The sequence below is a fragment of the Magallana gigas genome, chromosome 7 (genome assembly GCF_963853765.1).
Source record: "Magallana gigas chromosome 7, xbMagGiga1.1, whole genome shotgun sequence".
NCBI classification, from domain to species: domain Eukaryota; kingdom Metazoa; phylum Mollusca; class Bivalvia; order Ostreida; family Ostreidae; genus Magallana; species Magallana gigas.
In genome coordinates, this window is record NC_088859.1 from 30,988,312 (window position 1) to 31,012,529 (window position 24,218).

Consider the following 24,218-nt stretch of genomic DNA (forward strand, 5'->3'; position numbering starts at 1 on the left):
TATCCGCGTAAAATGGTGAGAAGCGCATCTCGCGAATTTTCAAATCTCACTTTTATTTCTTGACATATGTTACCTACATTAAACTATGTTAAAAATTCGGCATTCGCAATTTTATGTTCTCGCGATTTGATGGAAAATCGCCGAGTCGTGATATTAAGTACTGGCGTAAAATAAGGAATCTACAGTATATGGTCTGAATAATGATATACTAACTTTGAAATAAGATTTTTTTTTTTTATTTGTGATGTAAAAATGTTAATATCAATGCTTTGGTAAATAAAAAAAAAATAAGATGAAGCAGACACCTAAAATTAATAGCAAAATTTTTCTATAAAACTTCACCAAATCATAGCCAATTTTGAGCATTAAGCTAATATCAAGAAAAACAGAAATACATGTAGATAATCAAATATGTGTGCAAATAAAGTATAATAAGAGATTATTTAAAATAATGTGAAAATTAGATTTAAAAGAAAGGTATAAAAACTATACGCAACGAAAATGACACGTATATTTTACGCTTTTCAGACGACGTTATGATGTAGCGTCATGTTTGTGACGTTATTTCTCTGTTTTGTCAAAGTTGTCATAAGCACCCTTTTTTCATGGGCGCAATCATATCTCAAAAACCATAAGGCCAAATAAGCTGCTACTTGTGTGAAAGCATCCTCAGATGGTGTGGTGTAGATTTAAGTTTGTTCAAATCATGGTCCCTGGGGGTAAGGTGGGGCCACAATGGTGGGTCAAATTTTTACATAGGAATATAAAGAGAAATTTTATTTTTAAATCTTCTACACAGATCAAGACTGGCCAGAAAAGCTGTTACTTGTGTGAAGTATCATCAGGTAGCAAAACCATATTTTATTTAGGAGTAGGATGGAGCCACATGGGGTGGAGGGTCCAACTTTACAAAAGAGAACAGTTTAAATTCACCAAAGTTCAAATGTTATAATATATGGTTTAACTTATATACAAGCATTTTGACATATTTTTGATTCTTTAAAATTGTTTAGACTTTGGCCTCTGGACAATTCTTGGGCTGACACAAGTTTGATGCAGGTTTATATCCCAGCTGAATTTGATCTTCTTGAGAACTGTAATGCTCAATATGTGAAATGTCTATACTGTGACAAAAAGGGATCAATGATAAACAGAATATCCTGGGAAAAAATTGAATTTTGATATACAGAATCTGTTAGACTACATTGTCAATATTTTTTTTGGTATATTATTCTGTAAAGCTGATTTTATAATGTCTATTGTTGCTCAGGTGAGCAATGTGGCCCATGGGCCTCTTGTTTTTGGAAACCGGGGGGGGGGGGGGGATTGAAATGTTTTACTAATCCTTGGAAAAACTGATGAAAAAATAGATAATCAACAATCTGGGAAAATCCCAAACCATAGAATATAGAAATTTTGTAAGGTTTTTACACTTTGTGCACATTGAGGCTTATAATTAGTGCAATAATTTGGCAGGATCAAAGTTAATATTAATTGTCAAGAAAAATTCTGATTTACAATCTCTTAGTCTAGATTAAATCATAATGATATAGATATACAAATTTTTATGGTTGTTTATACTATTTGTGCAAAGTGGATATTGTTCTAATGAATATTCTTATCAAAAAGTTGATAATATTCAAATGCACATAGGGAAAACATGATCTTTGTTGGGGAAAATATAAAAAAAAAAATTAATTTTAACCTTGATTTTTTTCTTACTCATGATAAAGTGATACACGCACTTACTTTAGCACTCAGAACAATAAAAAAACAAATCATTTTAAGTCCAAGAATATTTAATTATAATACATAAATTCAATGGTTCTGTAGATGATTGTGGATTAAATAGAGATGGTTGTCTATATAATGGAGAATGTCAGGATGGAGTTGACTCCTACACATGTAAGTGTGTGTCAGGCTTCTATGGAAGACACTGTCAGACTACCAGTGATCTCTGTAGTGGAACACCATGCTCAAACGGAGGCTGTGTTAACAACTATGCTAATGCTACATACAAATGTTTCTGTGATTACCCATACCAATTAGGTAAGTAATGTTGTTCAGAAAATGATAATTCAGTTAAAAGTTTGCAGATTATCAAGGATGAGATCAGTAATCTGTCTGGTTTTGACAATTAAGGTATTCGATGTATAACGGCCACATTTTGTACCAAATAAATGAATGGTCCGTTAATCTTAATCATGATATCATTATGAAGGTGTTATCAAAATAAAATACTCCACCGAAGGAATTTTCAAAATGTTGATTATGGTCCAACTAATTACACCTTGAATTTTGCATTGAAGTCAATGGGCAACATATGTTTCATTAAGATATTGTAAAAAGTAACTTATGATTAGTAAAACTCTTTTGGTTAATACCTGCATAAACTGTCTCTTTATAAACATATAAAATAAAATTAATCATTTACCGGAGATATTTTGACGAAATTAAAATTTTCTTTTTTTATCAAGGGGAGATAACTCTTTAAAAAAATTTAAGGTGCAAAATGACCAGCTCCTTATATGTTGTCTGTCATGTGAATTTGGTTCATTTCACTTTCATAGTTATCTAGTAATACATATTTAACTACTTTAAAATGATTCAAAATTGTTCAATATCCCTTCGTTATACATTGAATACCTTAAATGGATATTTTCAAAAATAAATTAATGTGCTCTTATCAATGTCATAATTATGGTATGATATGCGAAGACAACCACTTGACACTTTGAATATCCCTCCAATATGAGATAAAACTCAAAGGTGTTCCATTTAGAAACCTTGAAGGATATAATGCCATAGTTGCTCCAGAAGTTTAAAGTTATCAGTTGATATAGCTTGTAGTTGTTGAAACTGATTTTCATCAAAATTTCACAGTTGTGCTAAGCTTGATTTTTTTGTGTACCCTGATGATAATAGATCAAATCTTTGAAGATTTTACCATTTATAAATTAGTATATGTACAGTATTCACAATGTAAGCAGTTGGCTATTACATACAATTTTTAACTAAAAGAAATATAAAGGTCATACTGCTAGCTTATCATAATCATAATTGCTTTTAAATTATATTCCAACTTGTTTTATTATAATCAGGAAGCAATGGTCAGTGCAAGATGATGGATTTATGCAACACTACCAACTGTAACAATGGAACATGTCTGAATGGGAAGTGTAGTTGTTTGGATGGATATGAAGGGTCACTTTGTCAACACAGTGTGGATGAGTGCAAGACCAGCCCCTGTAAAAATGGAGGAACATGTGTGGATGGACATAACGACTACAGTTGTGAATGTCTCTCTGGATTCACTGGTATGTATTGTTTTACATGGATCTGATTTTTATCTCACTAAGACGAAGTCAGAGGGAGCTTATGCTATAACCCCAACGTTTGCATCTGGTACTGGTTAAAGTTTTTGTGCAGGTCCTGTTTCTAAGTTTACCTATTACTTGTCCTATCTTCACCAAACTTGCATGGATTGCATCTGGGCATACTACTGGACTAAACATACTTAGGTTTTGAATCTAAGCTATAAATTTCAAATACTAGGCCAAAATAAAATTATTGTTTGTTTAGAATTACCTCCCGCATCATTGATATACCCCCCGCTGATTAAATTTTATAAGCTATATAAATTAAACTAATTAAAGAACTTTTTTGGAATTATTTTTTTTTTACCTATTTTTAAAAATTAGTTAAACTTCAAGGTTGGAAAATAAAAAAAAGATCACATCTATAATTGGTTCTAGAAACCTCCAAGCGATAATTCCAAACAAACATTTTTTTAAGGATGGCCCTGGAGGAAGTTAAGGATTTTTGAGCAGCTTAAAGTTTTTGGAGCAGGTGCAATTTCATTATCATATCTAAGTTATTACTAGTTCTATTTTCACCAAATTTGCATGGATAGTGAATCTTATGACACTCAGCAAACTTGGACGCTGAACCTGAGCCATTGGTTTTTGATGCTGGAGGAGGTTAAGTTCTGAAGCAGGCCAAAGTTTTTGGAGCAGTTGTCTCTTAGTTATTACTGGTCATAACTTCACCAAACTTTTATGATGCATTTAATGATAAATAAACACTTGAAAGGCTTAAATGCTAATTCTGAGCCATTTGTTTCAAATGCTGGATGAGGTTAGCTTTTAGAGCAGATGCTTTTTGATAACCATTTCCAAGTTACTAATGGTTCTAACTTTACCAAATTGAATGTATGATGCATCTTGTGATACCAATTTGCCCGACAAGCTTTAATCCAAGATCTGAGACAAGGGTTTCGGATGCTGGAGGAGGTTAAGGTTTTTGAACTAGTTGAGGTTTAGAAGCTGGCACTGATACTCCAATAATTATGTCACAATGTTCAAGGGGAAGAATATTTTGTACTGTGTATAGAATAGACATGGTCTCCTCAAGACTACTGTTACTGAATAATTCCTTACAAATTAGTATGAGGTAAGATATCATATGATACAATATATATTTGGTTTAATATTATAAAAGTGCGCCATGGTCTCTTTAAGTTTATGTCTCATGTATGTTAATATTAGCTCTGTAATCTTTGATTTGGCAAATTCTTTTGATTAATAACATCATTTTAGCAACATTTGGAAAATATCACTTTTTGTTTCATTAAAAAAATACTCTTAAGCCAGGATAGTCCTTATATATATATATATATATATATATATATATATATATATATATATATATATTAGCAGCTTGTATGTTTTTTAGAGTGGAGATGTAAACAATTAAAGGAGCAGTTTTATATATTACCTTTGTGTTTTAGGAAAAGATTGTGAGGAGAATCGTAATGATTGTCCAGGATCCTGTAATATGACGTACACTGAAAGGACTGTTGATAAGATTGATGAATGTGAATGTATATGTATGGCTGGATATACAGGCACTAACTGCATGGTAAATACTTTTGAAAAGGACCTTTGATATCTCAAATACTGATATTTCCAAGACAATGGATAGGTCAAATTACTTTGTAAGTCCAAACCACTTCTTTTTTAAGTATTTTTCCCTTGATATCTCGAATACTTACATATATTGAAGTTTTTAAACAATCCCATCTAGTTCGAGATAACAAAATTTGACAGTATTTAAGGTTCAGAAGAATCTAGAATAGATCATTTTTGATATTTGAAAATGCACTGATTGTATTTTCTCCTACGCATATTTAACATTTTTTTATTTCATATAAAAACTTTATATGATTTTTTACTGATATAGGAGGAGATTGATGAATGTGCCAGTTATCCTTGTAAGCATGGAGCCACTTGTACAGACCGTGTCAATGACTACCACTGTAACTGTACAGAGGGATGGACAGGCAAGAACTGTGACCAGCAAATCGACTATTGTACAACTACCTCTAACAAGTGTCAGAGTGGGAAATGTTTCAACTTGATTGATGATAAATACTGCAGGTTCGTCACAGGTTAATCCATTACTGAGATTAAAAAATTGAAAAACAAAATTAAACTATTGTGAACTTCCAAGCCAAATGCTTAAACAACACTTGTTATACTTTTGTTCTGTTATGTTTTGTTAAAAGATTTTCTCACTTTAAAAAATGGAAATAGAATAGTATTGAATATTGTACACAATAACCGATTTCCAAAAAATATTCACTTGTCATGCCCATCTAATCAAATTAGAAATAGACCATCGCTTGTGTGCTAGGTTTTGTTAGTTTTAAATGAAATATTCAGCACTTATTTAAACGGTTGATAGGGGGATGATTTACAATATATTACTGTATACAGGGTTATTTTTACCCTTCTACTCTTGTAAAGAGTTTTGCCCCATCTTGAATTCGCCCAGACACAGTTGTGTTTAAAGGGAGATCATTTGAGACATTGGAATTCGCCCAGTCTTAAATTCGCCCGCTGACAACAAGGGTGAGAAGGGGTAATAAAAGGAGGCTGATAGACATTGGAATTCGCCAAGTCTTAAATTCGCCCAGTGACAACAAGGGTGAGAAGGGGAAATAAAAGGGGGCTAATACTTTCCTGTGTAGTATACTGTATTTTATCCTGGTTTACAGATGTAGTGCTGGGACAAGAGGTGATACATGTGAAGACATACCAGATGTGTGCAATGTTGTCAACCCATGTACAACAATGGGTTTATGTAGAAATTTAAATGGAACATCAGACTGTTCCTGCCAGATTAGTAAGTTACATGACTGTACACATGTACAACATTTAAATAATGTTTTGAAAAAACATCTATTTGGTGGTTTTTTTCATTAGACAAAACATTTTCAGAAATTTATTGTATATTTATACAAGGTAAACAAATCTAATTAAATTTAAGTCACATTAGAAGATAGGGAAACTGCATCAATATATGCACTTATTGTGCAGAAGGAATAACAAAAAGAACAATTATAGTATATGGCTAAATAAGGAATTAAATTTAAAACTTGAATTTTTGTTAGACTACTCTGGAAACTCTTGTCAGTTACTGAAAGACTTCTGCACTGGATCTACCGCATGTCTATATATGGGCATGCCTGGTACTGGAGGGGCGTGTACTAATCTGGAGAGTGGAGGGTACAACTGCCAGTGTCAGACAGGTAAGGTGCTGAACTGTTGGTATCTGATATTATCACAAGGAATTTGGTTTTGCAAGATGTAAAATGATCAGGCACGGTTCATTAATTTCAGTTAGGAAATAGATATGTGAGATGATACATTTAATGTAGTTGTTTAAGACATTGTAAGTCTCATAAGAAGAAAGCAAGGCAGAGAATTTGAGATAAAATAATTAACAACAAAGAGTTTGAAATCAAATACATTTAGTACAGATATTTGTGAGTTATTAAATGATTTTGATTTAAAGAAATGTCTAAATTTTGTAGAAAAAAGGATGTTTCATATAAATTGAGAAGTTATAGACAATTGCTGGATGAAAGCCCCTGATAATTTGACCAACCTATCACTGTAAATTGACATTCATGGGAAAATAATTAGGCAGTATTACTGCATGTCATTTTTAGCTGGGCTTTGCTGAAAGCAGTCCTGGCTGAAGGCATGCAAATTGCCACTGTTTCTATATAATAGCACAACTGCAAAAGTAAACAAAATATAAAACAGTGTGAAAGAAGAAGCGTCTGCAATACCAAATAGCTTAACAGAAAGCCATGTGTTTTTTTCAATTAAAATAATTACATGATTTAAAAACAAGACCATGCAATTTGGACATATTTACAATGCGCACGAAATTCTGTGAACTACTTTACAAGGCATTGGTATTCGGCTAAGAAATGGAGGTTTGATTTATAATGCTTGTTTCAAAATCTAATGCACTGTCAATTTTTTTTCTGCTAGACAAACATATTTTTGTTAATAACCACTTACAAAATTTAGTTGCTTCTGACACTTAGTCAACATTAAAATCATTAGAGAGAGATAGAGACAGAGAGATTGCCAGTCTTCACTACACAATATGCAAAAGACACATCAAAAAAGCTTGGCTTTCAGTACTTCAGTAAAATGTACTTTGATTTCTCCATAGGTTATTCAGGAGCCACATGCCAAACTAAGACAACCCTTTGCTCAACCCTGAATTGTGGAAGTAGTGCTCAGTGCAATGAGGAGATTGGTTGTTACTGTCCAGAAGGGAACATCCTGACTGACAACAAAGTATGCAAAGGTATGTAATTAACCCACAGCTTCAGTGATATTGTTCACAGCATTATATGTTTGGATATTATTACTTATTAGGTTTGTTACCTACAGGATACAGAAATATATAGGGTTGATTAATATCATAGATGTTGAGGCGAAGCCAAACCGTCTATAAGTTTGACTAACCCAATATATTTTTGTAGTCAGTCAGTAACAAACCTGGTAAGCGTTTTATTTTCCCGTGACATATTTATTTACAAAAATCAATGATCTGAGCAAACCATGTAAAAACTGCCTATAACATTTCATCCAATTTAACTCATTAAAACTCCTCATAATTATCAATCTCACCTTTCAAATACCGGTAATACTCTTTGGAAATCTTTGCTTCACCCGTGTTTACTTACAGTGTTTTGTTGCTCTTCAATTTTAAACGTTTCCTCCCTTTCCTCTGCAGAGATTTGAGCAAATCTTGACACTGCCTTTTTTCATCTGATCCATACACAACAATATGATGTCAATATTCAAAGGGCATTTAAAGAATTTCAAAGGGCAACTACTCCAATAATTTTGAGAACTTATGGCTTGCGTTTTCTGTATTAAATAATATAAAATGTCGAAATGAGCAGACGAGGCGTCGACCAATGACAGCCATATTGCCGAAAATTAATTCTCACCAAACAGACAGAGATATATGAGGCAGTCACATGCTATGTTTAAACCAATGAAAATGAAAAAATCTATGAAAACCAATAAAAATAAACCAATAAAAGCCAATGAAAAAGTCTAAAGGAAACAAATAAACATATTGTCTTTGCAGTTACTGCAACTGATTGTTTGTACTATCTGATACAATAGTATAACATATAATAAACATATCCTGACTAAAATAAACATATTGTCTTTGCAGTTACTGCAACTGATTGTTTGTACTATCTGACGAATAAACATTCAAGGTTGAGAAATAATTTAAATCTAGTTTTCTTTAAATTTCAGAACCTTCCAATGACTTTGATATGTTGTTTGACCCTCAGATAGGCGATGAGGGAGCCTATACCACCGCAGTTCTGAATGATTCCGATAACAGTGATCTGTCATTCATGTTATGGGTCAGGTTTAATAAGGATCAGAAGGATATTGATAACACTGTGATCTTGAAGTTGGGGTATGGTTAACAATTATATACAGTGTACATGTATATACAGTTAAAATATTATGACTTTCTAAGAAAATTACTTTCAATGTTTTCAATTTTTCCCAGATCTTGATTAAATTGGTATAATTTATCAATGCATAAAATTTGTGATAAACCAACCGACCCAGAAAGCAATTGAGAATTGCATTCATTTTTTAGCTCACCTGAGCTATTCTGATCACATTTTGTCCGTCGTCCGTCCGTCCGTCTGTCTGTCCGTCCGTCCGTCCGTCCGTCTGTAAACTTTTTACATTTTGAACTTCTTCTCTAAAACTGCTTATCCAATTTCAACCAAATTTGGCACAAAGCATCCTTATGGGATGGCGAATATAAATTGCAGAAATAAAAGTCCGATCTGTATTCAAAGCGGAGAGAACCTTGAAACTGTAGAAAAAAGGGGGTGCATTTTTAAAAATCTTCTTTCCAAGAACTACCGAGGCAAATTCAACGTAGTTTAGCATAAATTATCCTTATGGGAAGGAAAATATAAATTGCAAAAATTAAGGTCTAATTCAGTTTCAAATCTGAGTTATTACGAAAATAATGATAAAGGAAAGGCGTGTTCAGCTTCGGTTCGGTTCGGCATCCGGTAAAATGGGTAGGCAAGACTTGGCCTGGTCAAAACAAAAGATTGGCAGTTATTAATCTGCCAATCTCATTAAAATTTCAGGATATTTGATGGACCAGTTATATTTGTATTCGCTGTAAATATTGCCGCAAAATAATGCGTATTTGGAATTGACGATTGCCGATCTGCCCCGGCTTTTATTTTGCCACGGCCCGGGTTTGCATACCCATTTTACCAAGACTCGTATTCCATACTTCTAAAACGAGGTTCTTTGTTTAAAACAGCCATGACATTATACGAAAAAGGGTCGATCTGACTATGATGAATTTGCTTGTTATGCAACAGTTCGTGTATGAAGGGAAATTTTTGAAACATGCAAAATATATTGGTGCCGGTTTTGTGAAGTAAATTGAGGCTAAATATTTCAATGCGTTGACAGATTTCACACATGACGTTGGTGTTAGCTTGTTCTGATTTTCGTTTCGTTTTCATTATTTATGCTTTGTAATTTAACCTGGGAACTCTTGTATTTCGTGATTTTTACGTATCAATTCAAACAGAGACTTCGGTAAATCAAACAGTTAACTGTTTACCTGCGCAAATTAAGCAAAATCTGATGTATCAAAAAAGTACTGAAATACAATTCATTCTATCGGTAATTCGGCTTTATCTTTTGCGTAATGGTAGATTAATGCAATAGGTTTTGTTGAGATCGATGCTCGGCATTTTCTCGAGTTTATTCAGTTTAAATAGAGTTTGATATCGCTGAAGGAAATATGTAGGTATATATACATGTATATATATGATTCATTTCGAAAAAATAGTGTTCTTTATTTGTTATAGTGCATGCATGTTTCTTGTGTTTAATTGTTTACAATTTCTATTTACTAACCATATTTGAGTGTTAAGCTTCGAATTATAAGCAAGATACAGAGATTTGCTTACAATTCTATGTTTGTACACAGATCTTAAAAACTAAAGATTGAAAAGGTAAAAAATTTGTCAATATTTATTAATATATCAATATTTATTAAGAAGTCTGTTCTGCCAGAAACCAATTTTAACAACTTATTGTATTGTAAACTTAACCTTTTTTCGTCATTATTACTCCTACTGTACATGTGATCCTTGACTGTGTTTGTGTACATTTGTATAAACTGATTTTGAACCTTAAATACCAATGAACTGGTCTTGAGTGAATAAAAGAATTGAAAATCTTAGGCCATTCTTTTTTTCCATTTTAAATGCTGAATAGGAAATACCAAGTTAAAAATCTTAAGCTGAATGTAATAAAGTCATATCAACAAAATATGACTGAAACCTAGGGAAACTGTGAGCTCTGTATCTTGCTTATAATTCTACGATTGACGCTGAAATTTTGGTTGAACATTAGAAATTCTATATGAATTAGAGTATGTTAAATACTTGTACAAACAAAATAAAAGAATGATATTCTGTATATACCTACTCTCTGGGGTCCCCTCATTATACAATAAATAATGTGAAATCTACATCAATTTTGATAGTTTTTCAGACACGAGTAAATAAAAACGACTTCTTTAAAACAGTTTCCATAGTTCTGACACATTTCTGTTATGGGGATAAAATAATTATCGCTATTCCTAAGAAAATATCACAGCGGAAAATTATCCTGGTTTGTACGCGAGGTAAATAACAGTCATTTAATTATAATGGAGAAGACAAATTAAATTTTTGAATGTTTTAATTTGAGGAATTGAGCACATTGAGGTACAATTTTCTTCTTCACATCTGTACATGTAGGATTTTTAAAATAAAATACAATAACTATTATATATTTTTTTTAAATACAATAACAAGTAAGTAGTTGATGAAACAAATGTACCTATATGCTCTCATATATTTTGATCGCTTTACAAAGTGGGGGGGGGGGGGGGGGGGAGGGGCAGAACGAAAATATAGGGAATTGGAAGTTTTATACAACTTAACAGTGTACCCCTACCAAATGTTTAGTTTTATATCTTGCGTAGGATTTTCTTATTCTGGTAAAAAATAGTATTTCATAAAGGTACAATGTCAAATATTACGTGTATGCAAAAATAAGTGTAAAATTCGAATACTTGACAATATTTATTTTTTGTTATTCTACCGAGGGACCATATGGCACAATATCTTTTGAACGCCAATTGTTGCTCAGGTGAGCGATGTGGCCCCATGGGCCTCTTGTTCTTTGTGTTTATAAACCTTCATGACAAACACAATTATTAATTTTTGTGTAAACTGACCAAATTATGTTTATATGCGCCCCCCCCCCCCCCCCTTTGAAGAAGGGAGGGCATATTGCTTTGCTGCTGTCCGTTTGTCGGTCGGTCGGTTCACCAATAGTTTCTGTTTATTTTCTTTGCAGAGTTGTGCATATTGAGATAAAATTTGTTATATAGATTTATTAGGATAATATCTAGGTCAAGTTCGTTTTTGAATATGATTGAGCAATTTCGACAGAGTTTTGCCCCTTGGACTTAGTAAAATTCCACTTATTTGCAGTTTCAGTTCATTTTCTTCGCAGAGGTTGCATGTATTGAAATAAAAATTAATATACAGATTTATCTTGGGTACGATAGAGCAATTTTCGACAGAGTTATGCCCCTCAGACTAAAAAAATTTCCACATTTATTTTCAGTTTCTGTTCATTTTCTTCTCAGAGGTTGCACATATTGAGATGAAATTTAGTACACATGTATACTGATTAATCATTTTATCTAGGTCAAGTTTGATTTTGGGTACGATCGAGCAATTTTTAGCTCACCTGAGCTTAAAGCTCAAGTGAGCTATTCTGATCACATTTTGTCCGTCGTCCGTCTGTCCGTCTGTAAACTTTTTACATTTTGAACTTCTTCTCTAAAACTGCTTATCCAATTTCAACCAAATTTGGCACAAAGCATCTTTATGGGAGGGCGAATATAAATTGCAAAAATTAAAGTCCGATCTGTATTCAAAGCGGAGAAAACCTTGAAACTGTAGAAAAAGGGGGGTGCATTTTTAAAAATCTTCTTCTCAAGAACTACCGAGGCAAATTCAACGTAGTTTAGCATAAATTATCCTTATGGGAAGGAAAATATAAATTGCAAAAATTAAGGGGTAATTTTGTTTCAAATCGAAGTTATTACGAAAATAATAATAAAGGAAAGGCGTGTTTCAATCGGGCTCGGCATCCGGTAAAATGGGTAGGCAAGACATGGCCTGGGCAAAACAAAAGATTGGCAGTTATTAATCTGCCAATCTCATTAAAATTTCAGGATATTTGATGGACTAGTATATTTGTATTCGCTGTAGATATTGCTGCAAAATAATGCGTATTTGGAATTGACGATTGCTGATCTGCCCCGACATTTATTTTGCCACGGCCCGGGTTTGCATACTCATTTTACCAAGACTCGTATTCCATACTTCTAAAACGAGGTTCTTTGTTTAAAGCAGCCATGATATTAAACGAAAAAGGGTCGATCTGACTATGATGAATTTGCTTGTTGTGCAACAGTTCGCGTATGAAGGGAAGTTTTTAAACATGAAAAATATATTGGTGCCGATTTTGTGAAGTAAATTGAGGCTAAATATTTCAGTGCGTTGACAGTTTTCACACATGACGTTGGTGTTAGCTTGTTCTGATTTTCGTTTCGTTTTCATTATTCATGCTTTGTAACCTGGAAACTATCGTCTGTATTTCGTGATTTTTACGTATCAAATCAATCAGAGACTTCGGTAAATCAAACAGTTACGTTAACTTTTTACCTGCGCAAATTAAGCAAAATCTGACGTAGGGGTACTGAAATACAATTAATTCATTCTATCGGTAATTCGGCATTATCTTTTGCGTAATGGTAGATTAATGCAATAGGTTTTGTTGAGATGCTTGGCATTTTCTTTAGTTTATTCAGTTTAAATAGAGTTTGATATCGCTTACGGAAATATGTAGGTATATCCATGTATATATATATGATTCATTTCGAAAAAATAAATTGTGTTCTTTATTTGTTATACATGTAGTGCATGTTGTTTACAATTTCTATTTACTAACCATATTTGAGTGTTAAGCTTCGAATTATAAGCAAGATACAGAGATTTGCTCACAATTCTATGTTTGTACACAGATCTTAAAAGCTTAAGATTAAAAAAGTATAAAAAATTGTCAATATTTATTACGAAAATTTTCAAAATCTGTTCTTCCAGAAACCCACTTATTGAATTGTAAACTTAACCTTTTTAGCTCACCTGAGGATGGGGCCACAAGGGGGGGGGGGGGGTTGAAGTTTAACATTAATATATAGAGTAACTCTTTAGAAATCTTCTTCTCAGAAACTAATCGGCCAGGAAAGCTGAAACTTGTGTGGAAGCATCCTCAGGTAGTGTAGATTCAAAGATGTGAAAATCATGACCCCTGGGGGTAGGGTGGGGCCACAATGGAGGGTCGAAGTTTAACATATGAATATAAAAAGTAATTCTTTAAAAATCTTCTTCTCAGAATTAATCGGCCAGGAAAGCTGACACTTGTGTGGATGCATCCTTAGGTAGTGAAGATTCAAATTTGTGAAAATCATGACCCCCGAGGGTAGGGTGGGGCCACAATAGGGGATCGACGTTTTACATAGGAATATATACAGTAAATCTTTAAAAATCTTCTTCTCAGAAACTAATCAGACAGGAAAGCTGACACTTGTATGGATGCATCCTCAGGTAGTGTAAATTTTAAAGTTGTGAAAATCATGACCCCCGGGGTTAGGGCGGGGCCACAATGGGGGATCGAAGTTTAACATAGGAATATATACAGTAAATCTTTAAAAATCTTTTTCTCAGAAACTAATTCGCCGGCAAAGCTGGAACTTGTGTGGAAGCATCCTCAGGTAGTGTAGATTCAAAGTTGTGAAAATCATGACCCCCGGGGGTAGGTTGGGGCCACAATGGGGGATCGAAGTTTAACATATGATTATATACAGTAAATCTTTAAAAATCTTCTTCTCAGAAACTAATGAGCCAGGAAAGCTAAAACTTGTGTGGAAGCATACTCAGGTAGTGTAGATTCAAATTTGTGAAAATCATGACCCCTAGGGGTAGGTTTGGGCCACAATGGAGGGTTTAAGTTTAACATATGAATATAAAAAGTAATTCTTTAAAAATCTTCTTCTCAGAAACTAATCAGCCAGGAAAGCTGAAACTTGTGTGAAAGCATCCTCAGGTAGTGTAGATTCAAAGTTGTGAAAATAATGATCCCCAGGGGTAGGGTGGGGCCACAATGGGGGGGGGGGGGCAAAGTTTAACAAAGGAATATATATAGGGTAAATCTTTAAAAATCTTCTCAGAAACTAATCAGCCAGATGATTCTTTATAATTGTTAAGACTTTGGCCCCAGGACAATTCTTTGGCCTCACGAGAAGGTTCAGAGTTTGATGTACGTTAATATCCCAAATATAAACTATTGTTAAAGATCTTTTTTAGATCTGCAATACTCAACATATGATATGACTATAAAATCATCCTGTTAGAAAAGGGACTAATGATTATAAACATAAGAATATCCAGGGGAAAATGGATTTTATTTATACAGGATTTACATGAATTATTGTACATTGTCCAGATAGTTTGTATTATGACTCCATTGAGCTTATTTTATCATACCGCTTGTTCCTCAGGTGAGCGATGTGGCCCATGGGCCTCTTGTTAGACAGAGTTATGCCCCTTGGACATAGAAAAATTTTACTTATTTGCAGTTTCCTTTAATTTTTTTTTTTGAAGTGGTTGCCTATATCATGATGAAATTTGGTATGCAGATTTATCATAATAATATCTAGATCAGGTTAGATTTTGGTTACAAACGAGCAATTTTCGACAGAGTTATGCCCCTTTGACTTACAAAAATTCCAATTATTTGCAGTTTCCATTCATTTTCTTTATGGATGTTTCCAAGGGAGGGGGCATAAGTGTTTCACAAGCATCTCTTGTTTTATTTGATTTGAAAATTTCTATCTCTTGAAATAGACTGATTCTAGGAATATAGCTTGATTAAAGTTTGTAACTTTTTAGACTAATTGAATTGTATAAAAATTATCATCAGTGAGGAAGAGAGGGTGTTTAATGAACCTGAATAAATTGTTATCATTTGATAACCTTTTTCACAAAATTATAAGAGATTTGTCAATATTTAATGTAGTATTATCATGGACCTGTGTATCCTATACGGATCATTATTTGTCTTCCTTGGATAGCAAATAAAGTTATGGAAGAACCTATATTTCCTTAATGACTGTCTTTAAAATAATTTTTAGGATTATGAAAAGTAGTTTTTGAAAAATGAAGCCAAAGTGACCACATGTGAAAATACTGTATTTAAATACTTTGGCATGCATATGTATCTGCAGTTTAAAAAGTGCATATAATATAAACATGTATTAATGATATTTTAAGATACATTAACTGAGTGACATTCTTATTTACAGAGATTTTGCAGAAGTAAAAAATGATTCAATCACTGTGTGGAATACTACAAACAACTTTGTGGTAAACTTTACAATCTTTGGAAAACCAATTGAAATGGATGATGGCAAGTGGCATGTTATTGTGTGTTCTTGGAAACGAAATGGAGAATCATTAGTTGCTGTGGATGGTGTCAAAGTCTTTGAAGAAACATCTCTTCCAGGAATATTGCCCAAAGTGTAAGTTGTAAATAATTATAAGTGAGTGTTGAAATGTTGAAATGTAGCAAATCGGATTATTTTCAAATTGACACATTACATTGGTATGTTACATACAAGGGTTGGGTACTAAAAGGAAATTCAACTTTTAAACAGAAACCATTTAGAAAAAAATGATTTTTTTAAAAAGAGAATTGTAAGACATTACCCCCAGGGGTAGGGCATAGATACAATATGAGATCAAGCTTTTGTGTAAAAATATGTAAGATATTTTTTTTTAATATTCTACTGAAAAACAGCATTGCCATGAATATAGTTGCATGTACATGTATTTACCATTAAGCAAGTTTTATTTATGAAAATTAACTTTATTTTGCAATCCACTAGTATTTCATATTTTTGCAATATTACTGGTTTTGCTTAAAATTGGTGACATATTTGTTAATTGTAGACTGGTTAATTGCTGAAAATATTCTTGAATACTAAGTTGTCATGAACCTTGCCAAATTTTGTTACTGACAAAAAAAAGTTGGTTTACAGTTTATGGAAGCATTCTCAGGTCTTGTTGATTGAAGTTTCAGAAATTGTGTTGTATTTTGCTAACATTATAAACTAAAGAAAAATTTTTTTTGCATCTACCAGGACTTGCTTAGCCAGTGCCTTTTAGGAATGTGTTGATCTGTCTACTAGAATATGTCTGTTTGTTTGATTTTCAACATCCCATTTTCACGCAGATTGTATTTAGTAGAACTTGTTTTTTAACAGTTGATGAATAAATTAAGTTCAGTTTAAGTATCCAAAAATGCTATTCAGATCTGCATATTTATGATATATCGTATATTTATGCATTATTATCAGTTAAATATTTGCAGTGAACTTTATTGTAATTATTGCATTTTAATGAATCCTTTGAAAGGTAGTACGTATTATACCTGTCCTATGGATTATTTAGCCATAGGGACTCTTGTTAATAAAGTCATAAAGTTTGTTTTTTCTCTTTTAAATAGTAATTTTTATTTATATTTATAGGTTCAAAGTTGAAATTGGTAAGAAATTTGGAGGTCGTATCTCACAAGTAAAACTATGGGCAAATAGTTTAACAATCAGTGATGTTTACCAGCTTGATGAGGATAAGAATTATGTGCCACCTGGATCAACTGTTGTTCATGGTTGGTACAACTATAGAATGAACAAAGGAGTTGTTAAAAAGAGCCCTACACAGATTGAGAAGGAGGTGTGTGATGTCCCTGCCTGTTCAACATCAGGTATTGTAACATTGTAACATCATATATAATATAACTGATATGATGAATATGAAGTGAAAAAAAAATTAAATTATGCATTGTATTTTTCAATTGTTTCCTTGCTATTGCAAATACAGATGTTATATTCCTCAAATAATAATCAAACTGCACCTGTTTATACAGATCGATAGACATTGAAGAACATGGTTGGATTTTTAAGCTTTTACCAATGATTAAGCTAATTTCTTGTGAAGTTTTCCTTAAAACATGCAATGATTTCTTTTTTAATGAGATTTATGAAGTTTATCATGCATTGTATTCAATTTTTTAGATAAGATTAAACCAAAAATAAAGGAGTGTTCAAAAGATGTTTCAATATACTCTGCTGCCAGAATCTTCTCACATTCACTTCCAAAGTTTACTGACATGTTTGATGATTTCAATGAAAGTTTGTCTTTGTCTTCACATAAAGGTTTGTGTGTTTTGTTTCTTTTATTCAATCCTTTTAAAGAATTGTACGACTTTTTAAATAATGTAAGCATTTTAAATTTCAAATCTAATATTTGTTTTCACTGTATCATGATTTTATTTTCACTGACACTTTGAAATGTATTGAAAAAGTATAACTTTAATTTGTTTATCAGGCAGTACCTTCACACGGGGTGATTACAGTTTACTGTTCATGGCCTCTGATGATAATGGCAATACAGCTATGTGCCACAGCAAGTTGTATGTTAGATGTAAGTTCGTTTTAACTCATTACAGCTGAAAGTGTTCATGATGTAAACTAAAATAAATTTTAAACTATCTTGGAAATAAATATACATATTATTATAATTTATATAATAAATCCTGATTTTTTCACAAATGATGTTATTTCAAATATTTTTTTAAATACTGTACAAATTACATCTTAGTAATTTCACCTTTGGATTGTAAGGTTCATTTTATATTAGACAATTCTTGTTTAGTGGTGTTGTTTGTAAAATTAACAATACTTATTTGTAATCATTTCAGATAATGATGAATGTCCTGCTCCAAGAACATCTTCAACAGTTAAATACTGTTCTGGTTCCAGTGGAGATATTTGTAAACTGGAATGTCCTAGTAATCAACGGTTATCTCTACCTGCTCCAAAATATATACGTTGTTCAGAGCTTGGTGTGTACAATCCACTTAAACCTCAAGAGAAAACTGTTTTGCCTTCATGTGGAGGTAAGTCAACAGATTACTTCTACAAATCTTTTCACTAAAACCAGGCAATTTTTAGTCATTAACTATAAGGTATTTTATGGGACATATTTCTGCCATGGTGGAAAATTCAAGAAATATGTCAATTTACAAGAAAAATACATTAACATGTAGTATGATTTGCTTGCAGGGTGCAGTAAAATTATGTTACCAAAAGGGACTCTCTTAATGGAACAAATCATCACTTTCTTGATAATTTATTATTGGTTTACCAATTTCAGTTCATTTTAAAATGAACAGACATAAATATGTCAAATAGCCCCTCAAGGGGGCCTCACAAAAGTGAATTTAGGTTGTAGCAACTCCTATGATAAACATGCAAAATACATGCTGACAAAATGTGTATGATGGTTATTTTAAAAACTTTGAACAATTATTGCCTGTGAGAAGTAGAAAAGACATATTTCTATCAACAAACATGTCCAGGAGAATCTTCACAAGTCCTGCATGTGTTTTGTTAACAGTAAATATGCAAGCATAATAGTATAGAAGGCTGAACCCCGTAACACGTTGCGATGTAAATATCTCATAATTATTAATTTAAGTGAAATAATTTAATTTCTTTTATGGAGAAATTGCTTTTTAAAGACTATTTGGCCAGAAAAGCTTAAACTTGTGTAGAGTCATCCTCGGGTAGTGTAAATTGAAGTTTGCAAAATCACAGTCCCTAGTGGTAGGGCGGGACCGTGATGGTGGTTTGAATTTTTACATAGGAATATATAGAGAAAATCTTTAAAAATATTCTGGGAAAGTTTTTGGTCCAAAACTCAGTACTTAGTGTGAAAGCACAGGTTATGAGATTAAAGGTAGATTTAAGTTTGATGAAACCATGATTCCTTAGAGAATAGTGGGGCCACGAAATGGGGGGGGGGGGTATATAGGAATAGAGAAAAATCTTAGAGGTACAACAACAAAAGGGGCTTGGTATTTACCAAAAAATAAGAGGTGGATAAAAATTGTCAGATTTTCAATTTTTTTTAGCAAGATCTACTGTACTCAGTTGTCAAGATATTTTGATACTGTAATGCTAATTTGATCAGAATTAAGGCAATTGTTGCTCAGGTGAGCGATGTTGCCCCTGGGCCTCTTGTTAGAAAACTAATTTCAAAACTTGCAATCTTTTCTAAATTTAATAATTATATCTTCAATATGAAATAAGTTAATATAAATGACCTATTTAAAGATTTTAACCTCTAGCTAGGTACTGTTTTCTCTTAAAGAATATATTATATGGAATTAATATTTCATTTTCCATAAATCTAATATATGTATCGATCATCATAAACAATCTATTATTTACATATATATGTATATTCATGGAATATATATAACTTTTCCCTATAAAGTGGGAACATTGTATGACATTAATTTTTTGTGTATTAACAATTTATGACAAGATATGAAATCTAATATTAAGTTCTTTTTAATGTCATTTTTTGGTCGTCAATATATCTATATTCATGTAATCACAATAAGACCAACAATTAATTGGGAACTGTAAAAAGGACTATTTTTGCCCCATGTTATTTTCTTAGACTGTAAACAGTTTTGTCCCAATTAAAACTTGCCCAGACAAAGCTTTGTTTATAGAGAGACATTATGTAGGGCATTGTAATTCGCCTAGTCTTCATTAATTCACCCACTGGCAAAGAGACAAAAAGTAAAACAGGAATAAATGTGTTCCCTATAATCTTTCTTGGAATTTATGAATCAGATATGTTATATCCAGGGTAACATTTTTTACATATATACCAGCAGCTAAATAATGAGTAAACATTTCTTCAATAGTAAATATTGTAATATAATATCTTTGTCCTTTGAGTGATACACAATCACTATCTTGAAATAACTTATTATAATCAAATTTCATAATATGAAGTAAGCGAAAATATAAATTAACATTTTTACCCCTCTTAATTCATGTATTCAATCAATATGACACAATTAGAAAATACAGAAAGAGAACTTTCTCAATCTTTTGCAAAAGAAATTCAATCATCTTTAATATTTAAAAGTTTTTCCCATCATTTTAATTTTCTGTTGCAGCTACTACATCACACAATGTCTTAACACATATATCTGTAAAGTTAATATTTTCTATTCTAGCTGATTCAAATTCTGAATATTACCATAAACGTTCTAAAATCTGTTTTAAATTTGTAGTATCATATATACTAAACACCATTAACGAGTAAATACATGCAACATTTGTCTTTTCATGAAGACTTCAGTTCTGATAATAAGTTCTGAAGAGATAATCAATAATTATTCACATATACTGGGAACCATTCCAATGCATCAACTAATACATATATGGTAAGTAAATAATAAATGTATGAAAATCAGTTTGTTCTTTGCTTTTTCTCAATATGAACATTGTAAACATGGTGCTAGTGTATCGTAATTCCAAATTAAAGTTACTCATGTAACCCATCTTCTATAAAGAGAGTCTCAAAAAATCAAATGTCAGTGTCTCTAAATATATAATCAAACATAATCTCATGTTCCATATCGTATATTCAATACTCTATTCAATAATTTAACTGTATATTGCCAATGTACCATTCAATTATATCTCTTCCATTGCAATATTCTATTACAAATGTATTTTTACATTTATAATCCTTATCACCGGATTTTTCCCTAAAGAGGAAGGTTGTAAAACAACTGATCTCCATTGACAATTTGTCTTGGTAGGAAATTGCTTGCATTGCATGATCTAGACAGGCTAGTATATATAGCTTTTATATTTGATCTAATTCTACATGACATATGGTAAAAGTTTAATTCACCAAATTCTTAGGATAGAAATAAAGGACGGTCACCTATCGTCTCTTTCTTTAATATATACCGTACTCTTTTATTTCAATCTAATTGAACATGTACCATACTTTGGTAATAAGTTTTAATGTTATAAACAAATAGGTTTATAGTGAACATTGTATTATTTCTGGATTTTCATTCTGAACACATTGATCCTCTTTCACTCTGAACCTTTCCTTTTGGTATTATATCTCAGGGTTTCAGCAATGTATCAAACAACTTCATTTTTTTATATCATACAGTGTCATAACAATACTTGTCAAGCCTTAGTTTCCATGAAGTCTTCATTTAAATTACATGTAGCTTAAAATAAATTCATGTATGGAATCAAATCATCTAAGTCAATAAATGTTTGGTTCTTTGTTCCTCAAATCATCCTCATGAATCATATAATGATGTGCAGGGTTATGACTTTTGTAATAATTACCGGTATGGATGCAAAAAACAATTAAATAGTAAAACCATATTAATTATTTGACTGAATACATGTATATTACTGGTGCATGTACTTATTCTAAAAGTACTTTTCAAGTCCAGTATCCTAATGTTTGTTTGATTCCTCTCTATTACTAACTTAGACTTATATATGTCTTTCATTCGAATGTTGTAATCTGTTTTCAACATTCACTGTCACTTCAGTCAAACTTTATAACTCTTAACTCAAACTTTATATCTGAATAAAACTGCACATACAATTGATACGATTCAAAACACTGCATGAATTGTCTTTTGCACCCATTCCAAACAGTGATCAATTTAATTCTCTAATATTTTATGAATCGGTTCGTCTTTCAAAAAATTCATGATTCTCCAAGATTTTTAAGCTTCTTTCTTCCAAACTTCACAACTTCGACTGTACAATGTAAAATAAATAAATGTAATGTAGACAATCATCTTTTCTGTGACAATAACTTGAAAACACCATATATTATGTGGTATAGAAAACATATGTATACATAAGCTTCTCATCCCAGAATTAAAACATTTCACAGCCAATGTATTGCTCTGAGAAACAAAATTAATTCCTCTTCATTTGTGCAATTTCTTGTTTGGTCTTCAATGACACCAAATAATATTACTGATATCATCAGCTGTACTTATTTCCAACCATGTGCAAACTGATGCCTTAATGAATACTTCTTTTTTATCATGATCAATAAACCAACATTACTTTCATGTTAAATATTGCATCAGCCTGTTCAGATGTTCTAAATTGACATCTTCTTTCACCTACATGATTTAGTACAGTTGTATTATTACCCTGACTGTTATTTTGTTCAAACTTCAGACCTTTGGTCATTTTACTATGAGCACTACATTTTGTAAATTGCATGTCGTAAACCAATTGTTATCTCCAGTATCAGTCAGCAACTAAGAGAAATTCCTTCTCTTGTCTCATTTATATCCCTGATATTGAGATCAATAAAACTAAAAGAAAAATCTGAACACAGCGTGTTCTAATTGTACTGTACTATTTAATATATACACAGTGTGTATATTATTCAACTTGCGGTGTAAAATATAGTCCAAATTCTGAACACAACCTGTTTTTAGCTCACCTGAGCTGAAAGCTCAAGTGAGCTTTTCTGATCACCTTTTGTCCGTCGTCCGTCTGTCCGTCTGTCCGTCCGTCCGTCTGTCCGTCTGTAAACTTTTTACATTTTAAACTTCTTCTCTAAAACCACTTATCCAATTTCAACCAAATTTGGCACAAAGCATCCTTATGGGAGGGCGAATATAAATTGCAGAAATAAAAGTCCGATCTGTATTCAAAGCGGAGAAAACCTTGAAATTGTAGAAAAAGGGGGGTGCATTTTTAAAAATCTTCTTCTCAAGAACTACCGAGGCAAATTCAACGTAGTTCAGCATAAATTATCCTTATGGGAAGGAAAATATAAATTGCAAAAATTAAGTGGTAATTCTGTTTCAAATCTGAGTTATTACGAAAATAATAATAAAGGAAAGGCGTGTTTCAATCAGTTTAATAGGTTCGGGTTCGGCATACAATAAAATGGGTAGACAAGACTTGGCCTGGGTAAAACAAAATATTAGCAGTTATTAATCTGCCAATCTCATTAAAATTTCAGGATATTTGATGGACTAGTATATTTGTATTCGCTGTAAATATTGCTGCAAAATAATGCGTATTTGGAATTGACGATTGCCGATCTGCCCCGGCTTTTATTTTGCCACGGCCCGGGTTTGCATACCCATTTTACCAAGACTCGTATTCCATACTTCTAAAACGAGGTTCTTTGTTTAAAGCAGCCATGACATTATACGAAAAAGGTTCGATCTGACTATGATGAATTTGCTTGTTGTGCAACAGTTCGCGTATGAAGGGAAATTTTGAAACATGCAAAATATATTGGTGCCGATTTTGTGAAATAAATTGAGGCTAGATATTTCAATGCGTTGACAGTTTTCACACATGACGTTGGTGCTAGCTTGTTCTAATTTTCGTTTCGTTTTCATTATTTATGCTTTGTTACCTGGAAACTATCGTCTGTATTTCGTGATTTTTACGTATTAAATCAAACAGAGAATTCGTTAAATCAAACAGTTAACTGTTTACCTGCGCAAATTAAGCAAAATCTGATGTAGGGGTAGGTGCCTACTGAAATACAATTTATTCTATCGGTAATTCGGCATTATCTTTTGCGTAATGGCAGATTAATGCAATAGGTTTTGTTGAGATGCTCGGCATTTTCTCGAGTTTATTCAGTTTAAATAGAGTTTGATATCGCTGACGGAAATATGTAGGTATATACATGTAATATATATATGAATAATTTCGAAAAAATAAATTGTGTTCTTTATTTGTTATAC

General features: G+C 32.2%; 1 protein-coding gene across 1 annotated transcript in view; it reads left to right on the forward strand.

The window, feature by feature from the left end:
- LOC105338770 (uncharacterized) overlaps positions 1–24,218 on the forward strand; it is a 177,928-nt gene that overhangs the window by 109,307 nt on the left and 44,403 nt on the right. Inside the window, exons 36-48 of the mRNA XM_066065791.1 lie at positions 1,834–2,049; positions 3,102–3,317; positions 4,790–4,920; positions 5,242–5,438; positions 6,059–6,186; positions 6,455–6,592; positions 7,534–7,671; positions 8,643–8,811; positions 15,877–16,092; positions 17,101–17,336; positions 17,647–17,787; positions 17,960–18,055; positions 18,333–18,530. Of these exons, the coding sequence (XP_065921863.1) occupies positions 1,834–2,049; positions 3,102–3,317; positions 4,790–4,920; positions 5,242–5,438; positions 6,059–6,186; positions 6,455–6,592; positions 7,534–7,671; positions 8,643–8,811; positions 15,877–16,092; positions 17,101–17,336; positions 17,647–17,787; positions 17,960–18,055; positions 18,333–18,530 (2,220 nt within the window). The remainder of the gene's footprint in view (positions 1–1,833; positions 2,050–3,101; positions 3,318–4,789; positions 4,921–5,241; positions 5,439–6,058; positions 6,187–6,454; positions 6,593–7,533; positions 7,672–8,642; positions 8,812–15,876; positions 16,093–17,100; positions 17,337–17,646; positions 17,788–17,959; positions 18,056–18,332; positions 18,531–24,218) is intronic.